The sequence below is a fragment of the Plectropomus leopardus genome, chromosome 2, assembly GCF_008729295.1.
Source record: "Plectropomus leopardus isolate mb chromosome 2, YSFRI_Pleo_2.0, whole genome shotgun sequence".
Taxonomy (NCBI): Eukaryota; Metazoa; Chordata; class Actinopteri; order Perciformes; family Serranidae; genus Plectropomus; species Plectropomus leopardus.
The window spans coordinates 15,888,443-15,897,253 of record NC_056464.1 but is presented as its reverse complement, the minus strand read 5'-3'; the positions used below and the strand labels follow the sequence as shown (position 1 = coordinate 15,897,253).

General features: G+C 41.7%; 1 protein-coding gene across 10 annotated transcripts in view; it reads left to right on the top strand.

The window, feature by feature from the left end:
• The first annotated feature begins 1,344 nt into the window (after positions 1-1,344).
• Positions 1,345-8,811, top strand: part of magi1b (membrane associated guanylate kinase, WW and PDZ domain containing 1b) — a 170,020-nt gene continuing 162,553 nt past the window's right edge. For all 10 annotated transcript variants that reach the window (XM_042502584.1, XM_042502614.1, XM_042502608.1 and 7 more), the window contains exon 1: positions 1,345-2,144. In XM_042502584.1, coding sequence (XP_042358518.1) covers positions 1,847-2,144 — 298 coding nt within the window. In that variant the 5' untranslated portion in view covers positions 1,345-1,846. The remainder of the gene's footprint in view (positions 2,145-8,811) is intronic.

The following is an 8,811-nucleotide window of genomic DNA, read 5'->3' as shown; positions in this document are numbered from 1 at the left end:
GGTTTCACCCACACATGAAAATATGGTGAACCTCCAGTCTAGCCTGAAATTCAAGAATCCTACCTGGCAGGGTCACAGGTGTAACCCTTGGCTGACTCACTGATTGTCAAATTAGCATTTCAGCTAGAACCATCTACTCAAGTCTGAATAACCAACTTTTTTGAGTATCAGTTGAAATAATGACAATTCCTTCACAAAAATCTCCACAGAGCACATAAGCAACAGTGATGAAAGATGAAAGACATTACAATATATTTTATATTTAATACATGAATTTAAATGAGATCTTTTTAATATTTTATTGACTAGTCTAAACTGATTGGAGTAAACACAAGATGTAATCAGTCATTAAGGGAAGCCAGAAACTCTTTTATGTAAAAGGGTACAACCAAGATAGACCTTTCTGCCCTGAGCAGCACGCATGCGCTCATATTGCTGCCTTCACGTGCTCTTTGCAGACTCCGTCTTCCGATACTCAAATTTAGAAATGTGTCTGAACTCAATGCAATGATGATAATGTGAAGCACTTTACATTACTGTACAATTTCCACTGTTTAAGCACTTATCAAAATAAACACAGCAGCCTATATTGTTTTGTCATACAGGCAACTGGGAGACAAGAAATTATATAAGGCAAGCTTTGAGAGACCTCAGCAAAGCTTGTATTTAGATTTGGCTTGCGTAGAGTGATTAAAGTATATATATTACGTCAGTGAATTTCTTAATTATTTTTTGTTGTCTGAGCCGTTCTGGCATTTAAGAAAAAAATGTTTTAGTCATTTTGAGTAACCCATGTTTTAGCGTTTACAGTGTAAATGAATCTGCCTCAAAACAAAATTAATATGGACATGGTATGCAATTTGGCACATTATATAATTATAAATAGTTAATTTGAGTCTCAGATTGGATTTATGATTCTCATTTATTCTTTTATTATTATTTTTTATTTAAGTGTGATGCCTCTTTTGGCCCATCCTATGGAATTACAAGACATGTTTTTTTTTTTTTTTTTTTTAAATAAGCATTTTCTGGTCTTGCATGGACAAAACAATGCATGTGAAAAGGGAAAAGCACTCAAAATTAAAAACTGATTAAAAACGCATCGCATTAAAATAAAATAAAAAACAAATAAATTAGGAAGGTATAAACTAATTTAAGATAAACATCATGGAAACTCCCAGCCCTAATTTACTTATTTTACACTAATATTTCCATTTTTTTCCACATTACACATTGTTGGGTGGTCCATGTGAACCTGTCTGTAACTTTCCGACAGCGCCTGAATGCAGCACGAACAGCAACACATTCCCAACGCCACAGCAGAGCCCAGACTGGGAATGACACTCAGCTAAACTGCACGAGAGCGTCGTACCTGCTTAAAACGAGCCGAGGACGGTGTCAGTCACCGGCAAAGTGACGCTCAGATACGGAAAGGAAAGAGTTGAGTCGCTTTTCACTGAAGAAAAGACAAAAACCCAATTTAAAGTGAGTTTTAAGAACAACTGGGAGGATTTGAGAAGTGAGCACGAGCCGTGAGTGGAACCGTGGCAGATGTAAGATGACATCGATAAAGGTGGATTAAACAGCAGGGATGTTAAAGGGAATGATGAAAACAATATCTGCACAGTAAGGAGTGACTTTGGAGCCGACAGGAATGGCTTGATTTTTCTCACCGGGAGAGCGGCGGGACAACACTGTCAGAGGCGCTCATGTTTCTGTGGAAGAGAAAGAAAGTTTGCTGCGCTTCACTCGGATACACTTTCTGAAAGGCATCGCTGTTGTGACTATTTTTCACCCCAAGTGGCAGAGCCCGCCAGTTTTTGGTGTCGGCTCGTAACTGTTCACAATGTCCAAACCCGTGCTAAAGAAAAACCACTGGACCTCCAGAGTGAACGAGTGCTCCGTGTCCAAAGATGCCCGCGGTGACTTGAATGTGCCCCTGCGCGGCGGAGCGGAGAACGGGGAGTTTGCCTACATCGGACAACTTAACGAGGATGTCGTGGTTTACAAAAATGGAGCAATAAATGAAGGAGACCTGCTGCTGGAGGTGGAGAACCTCTCCATCTCGGGATTACCCCTGTACGACGTGCAGACAGTGATAAAGAACTGCAAAGGTCCCGTCAGGTTGAAAACGGTCAGGCAAGGTAAGGACTTTGAGAACACACGCCAAACTGGGTTCAAACTTCTGCCATTTTAATGTTACACACTGTTCTGAAAAATTGTAAGGTATAAAAAAGCCTTTAGTGAAAAGAGAAGGAACCACTCTGCCGTTCGGCACACATGAAATGAGAAATGAAGCTCAAAAGTTGACCGAAATAGAAACGTTAAGTTAGCTATGCCTCTGGAGAGTAGCTGTGCAGGTAATCTTGAAGTTGGTGATATGCTGAAATATTCTCTTCCTGACAAAACAATAGGTTATCAAGTTGTAGAGTACATGACAAGACGTCAAAAAGTCGCGACATTTTATACCTGTCTTTGAGCAAGACCGCGTTAAATTGACAGATTTTTGAATGGGATTTGGCGTGCACTTTCTTCACGTGCGAGAGAAAATGCCACCTGTCGGGCCCAGGGGGATTTGAGACAACATAGGTTCTTACATAGTGTTTATACAGATTTTTTTTGTTTTATCTTATTACCAACCCTTTAGCACACGTCTGAAATAATCTTATCCTTACTGGTGTCACTCATGCAATTACTTTAAAGAGAATTTAACTATCAAACCAGTGACTTCATGCAGGAGGCCTGTAGGATAGCTCCAAATTCAAGGTGAAACCTGGATATTATAATCATATGCAAGAGTCAGATCACTCTGAATTTTAATTCAGCCAGACACCATACAAGCAAATAATAAGCTAAATCTGAGCTGGCCTGGATCTGTTTCGGCCGTGTCGGTTAGGCTGTACATTATCTGTTGAGTCCTCAAACAGGCTAGACTGGCAACACTTCTCCAGCACCTAACAGGAATGGGGACACCACATTCACGTAAGAAAAATGTGAACATCAGGCCAGCGTGGCTGGTCTGGCTCGTTCATGGTCAGCTTGACTCAGCAGGGCTGGGCATTTTGACACTGAGAGTCTCTGACAGGCTCCCAGTGTGGCACAGCAGACTGCTGAAGGGATGCTCGGAGCCAGCCTGGGCCACACAGACTTCCTGTAGAGACAGATAAAAGAGCAGCAACTCTTCAAGGACAATTTCACATATTTAGAACCTGTGAATGCTGGTAGCAATATAGCAATATAGTCTTTTCAGAAGTGGCACATTGCTTTTTAAATGTGCTACATGTGGAATTCAGCATCCAAGCAAGTACTGCATTAATTTCAGTATTATGATTATGCATTTAAGACTAGAACGATAGGCAGCCTCAACCTGCATATTACATTTTTTGCCACCCCATTGTATTTGCCATTACCTTGGTATAAAACATGAAAAATACACTGCTCTTGCCGGGGAATAAAAAGTAGGAAAAAAATGCTACAACAGTGATTTAAATGAAGGAGAAAACCTTCAATGTAAATGTCCTCACTGGGATGGGGAGCATAAGGGCTAATGAAAAACATGGTCCAGCTCTGATTAGTTCCTGCTCACCGGGTTTGTTTACCACACATCACAGAATGTAGTTTTTGTCTGAAATAAAAGGCTTCAAACTTTTCATTTCTTACATTTCAAACAATTCTCCATGTAGAACCTTTTATGATACGCAGTATCAACTCAAATAGTGAAACTTAGAAACTGCCTTAATGAAGTATGAACAGAACACAACTAAATTTAAAGAAGGTCCTGCATACAGGTGTTTTCATTTATTGGTCGGTTACATGTTTTATGTTGCTTTTAAATGGAACTTGTGAGCTTGTTGACATTAAAATTTGTGTATACGATTCAATTGATTAAGTGACTCTAGATTGGTGACTCTAAATTTCCCGTAGGTGTGAATGAGAGTACCCCGCCTCTTGCCCAGTGACAGTTGGGCTCCAGCCCCCCCGCAACCCTTATGAAGACAAGCGGTCACGGACAATGAATGAATGCATGAATGTTGAGAATATCAATATCGCTCAGACATATACAATAAAACTGAAATTATATTGCGTTTATATTAGTCAGTAAACACCTCTGCCTTTAAATGAAACGTGAGCTTGTAGTGAAAAAAATCAAAGTTACGTACATGAGGCGCTTGGTGTTCAAGTGGTTAAGTCGTGAGAGCACTGCTAGGCCATGGCAACAGTATCAAACATTTTAGCAAGCTAGTGAGCGGGTGGTGTAGTGCAGGAAATGCAAAGACATAATAAAAGAGGGAAAAAATGAGGCCGTTGGGAATATCAACAGTTTCATATAAATTACAAAGAAAAACATAATTTATGAAATTATCAACAAACATGTCACAACTCGTGAGCTTTTGGGAAATTTCCACTTCTGAGGCTGTGAATATTACAACAGGGGGGTGGTAAGTAGTAGGTCAAGCACAGGTGTTACTAATAACATTAACAATGGCCCTGTTTTGTTGAAGTGTCCCATTGGGGCGTGACAGTGAGCCAACAGGCAATACAGCAGGGCCGTTGTTAATTTTATTGTTTACACCTGTGCTTTTCCTACTGGGACAGGTTAAAATGACTTTTATGAAAAATGCCTTCATACTCACCATGAAGGTGTATGCTGTCCTGCCCTGACTAATGGAACAAAACTGACTGGACAGGTGGGAAGATGTCAGTTAAACTCAGTAAATCCTACTCAGTCTTGAGCAAAAGGAATAATTTGGGAAAATAGGGAAGACACCTGTACACACATGTAGAGGCTTTAATTCAGTTTGAAAGCGCTCTTAATGTTTAAAAATTGTTGGCTACTTTGAATGTTCAGGATATCTGTTTTCTTGTTTGGTCAGGCACTCGAGTTAAGTATTGTTTACGAGTTTCCTGGTCATTCTTAACCGTGACAGGTGCTGCTGGTAGCTCGTCGTCACCCGTTAGTCCTTGCAGGGGTAGCGTGTTCTCCAAAAAACTCTTGCTGCAGGAGGAAACAGCAGTAAACATATCACAATACCAAGTGGTTTACATCTTCTTCAGAAAGTTTGCCTGTTGTTGAGTGCTGGATTTACATGCCTATCTTGAATATTTTTTTTTTTGTGGAGCTTGTAAATAGAAACCTATTTGGTGATTTCATTTAGCACTCATGTAAATACTTTGAGGAAATCACCAGTGTGAATTCTGATCTTGTAACAGTGTCTGTGTTGATTACACACCCCTCCTTCCTTTCTGCAGTTTGTAATGACTTTAGACAATAGCAGGAAACTCTTTTCTCACTTTGAACCAATCAGAAGTCTCTTAGCCCCCAGCTTCCCCCATTTTTCCAAGCCCCATCTGGGGATGTCGGGTGTCACCACCATACAACGTCACATGATCAGATTCCATTTCAAGTTTTTAATAATTCACGCTGTCTGGGAATTTCCCCTCCCTAATCAGCCTTAATTGGGAAAATATGCTTGGCAACAAGGGCCATCTGTAAAATCTAAGTGACCTAATTTTACCCGGAGCTTGTGCCATTTTCTCATTTTAATCAAGTGGGATGTGTGGAGAGGTACTGCTGCAGTGTCTTGGCTCACTGATCTTCACAAAGCTTTTGCTGCTGTTGACTGCCAGCCGTATAAAGAGACGTGTTGAAATGTGGGAGGTCGGGACCTTCAGCACTATTCACTTCTATTCAGAGCTGTTAGTGCAAACTCATGCGTGCACACGCACACACTCACACACTCACACACACACACACACACACACACACACACACACACACACACACACACACACACACACACACACACACACACTCAGACGCACACAGTGATACTTCCAGTCTGAGCTGATAAAAGGCTGTAACCAGTTCTGCTGCAGAGATTGTATTGTTTACTTTGGGTATCAGTGAGAAAGTACAGGACACACACAATTGACTGCAGAACACACACACCCTGTGCACTGCTGCTGAGTCCGAGCCATGAGAAGTCCACTTCAGTGTGTATCGATCGGCCAGAAGCTGTGGGAAAATAACTGGATTACATAATTATGGACTATTACAGACAAACACAGATATACACTCTCACTCCTCACCCTTTTAATAACCTAATGCAGTTCAGTGTTCATTAGTATTATGAAAAAGACAGCATGCCATGTTTGCAAACAGAAAGTCACATAATGATGAAGACGTGTCAATCTGCAAAACACTGGAACTTCTTTATGGCTTATTGTATTAAAAAGATGACTCAGTGCTCCACAAAACTATCACGGTCACACTGTGGATAATACAGTGGTGCACAAACACACAACCTCAACAGAGAGGTTTCAGATTGAGAGCAGATTATTGTCAGGCTCTCTCTGGTGATAGTACACATTTTGAGCGTGCTAATAATCAGGGAAATGTCTATGATAGTGTGAGATCTTGCACTGTATTTTTCATGGAGACATAAAGATAGCGGCTGTTACAGTTTAAGGTTGCTTTAGCACTGCTACCCAGCAGCTGCCCTGACAACCAACCTATCTGCAAGAGCGCTCCTGCAAAGTATTTTTAAAAGTGGCTGCGGCAGCTGTGATCACAGGCAGGTGCTCTGGTGAACACTGGCAGATTCCACTGAAATTACAAAAAAATTTCCTCATATTTGGAAAATTTACCAGTCATCTGAAGTTTGGTGGAAATGTTATCCCAGGCCCAATTTTTCTTGTTGTTATTCTTATAAGTTGCTAATGCTGTAGCTGCATATTTGGACACCAACATTCTCTGCTCCCCCATCTTGTTTTCTTTCGGCTTCTGCGATGCCTGGTTTTTGATTGGTCAAAGCCAGGCGGCAACTGCCAAAAGTTCAACACTGTGAACCCGCAGAGCGAAATCTGTGTGCATTCAGGTGGGCAGCAACCACTTCATACCTCTCCCACCTTGTTCGAATCGACACTTCCCCCTGTCGCCTTCACCTTATTGAAATGAGCATGCGGTTGTGTGAAAGCCCCATAAGGGCCATGAAACACCAGGCTACTGGTCTGCCGTTTGCCAATGTCAGGCTGTCGGTGAGTGGCCCTAGTCTTTGCTGTATGTTCCACATTGTTGGTAGTTGGCTCTTGTCGGTGGCTTTTTGTCTGTTTGCTCATGATGAATTGGTGGCAGAGCCTGTGGGTGAGACAAATCATGCTGATTGTCTGTCCAGCTAAACCTATCAGTGCACAAGAAGAGAAACAAGGTGAGAAAAAGCTGTATACCTTCATTCCCAGGCTTCCACTTTTCCTTTTCGAATTACGAATACAGACCACCGGCGCCTGCTGGTATAATTTCTCACACAGTTGCAGAATGTATGTGCTAGTTGGCTGTTGGCTAGTCTTTGCAGTCTGTTCAAGTGCAACTTTTTGGTACCAGACATAGGCAACGTGAAACAACACAATATTCGGCGTTCATCGCCACAAGTTCTTTGATGTCAGTTTGGTGGTTCTGGGCCGTAAGTTTAAGATTAGATTGTAATTATGTTTCAGGGTTAGGGTTTGCTATGTGTTAATATTAGGGGTAAGGGACTGTAGCCAACAAAGGTCCTCAAAAGCCTTGTAAAACATACATGTGTGAGTATATGAGTATGTGTGTGTTTTTTGGTCATGAAAAGTAGCACAGTGGCCCAGAGTTCACGGGTTTCCCCAGGCAAGAGGTATGCTGTGTGTTGGTTGCCCTGCAGGATTTACTGCATGTGACCACGCTCTCACACATACACTTGAAATCTGAATCCTCCTCATGTAAAACCAACCATCGCTTTCCAAGACCAATCAGGAACTAAGGAACTACAGCTTTGGAAGAGTGTAATTCTTCCCAAGCTGCATTATATTATGGAGCTGGTGTGATGAATGAGGGCCTCGCTGTAGCTATAAATTTCTGGAAGCAAAAAATATTCTCTCTTTCATAACGCTGGTGCAGGTCGCTAACCAGGGCTGCTCAAATTTACAACACCGTGTTACTGCATTAACTCTGAGCTCCGGGTGTGTATGTGTGAGTGTTTCTGGCAGGCATTGCATATGGAAGTGTTTATTTCCTTTCTCTCTGCAGGAAGTTGGACACCCCTCCTTACCCCAACCATTCTTCCACCTTTGTATTTTCTGACAGCGTTGGAACGACTTCACTTCCTCCCTCATAGCAGGCTTTAGGAAAGATCTCTGGCTTCAATTTTAGGGTGTGTGTTTATATCTTTGCAAGCGTGTGTGGGGGGTAGGAAAAAGAGGGAGAGTCACATGTGTACAGTATAAGCATCTTGCCCACTTTGAGATAAATTTGTGTTTATGTGTGTTGGTGCTCAGCTTAAGCTCTGCACTTAAATACAGTGGAGGGACACTCAGTTACCATCTAAATAGACCATGAAATGCTGCCTCACTAATGCAGCTCTTTTTGTAATCCCACTAAAGAGGTACATATGCACATGTGCACAGTCTGTCCTCTTGTTTGCTGAAGAATAGTCTTTCTTTTCCTAATTAGCTCAAGTGTAAGTTGTATTGAGTCTGAATGGGCATTGGTCACACTTGGCACTTGCGGTTACACACTCTGTCAGAGGAAGAGAAAGGCCAACTAATTTACGATAGTGAGTTTAGTAGGGCTTGGGGAGAGGCAGTGAGGCCGTTCCCTCCCCTTTACTTTGAAGACTCATCCAGTGTCCTCACATTGTATACATCCACAGCAGAGGAGTGTGTATTTCTGAGGAACGTGTCAAGATTTAGGAGATTTACCAAGGAACATCAGGACTATAGAGAAGTATCTAAATATTAGTTGTAAACATGACATCACAAATTGCTGTTTTTTCTTTACTAACAGGA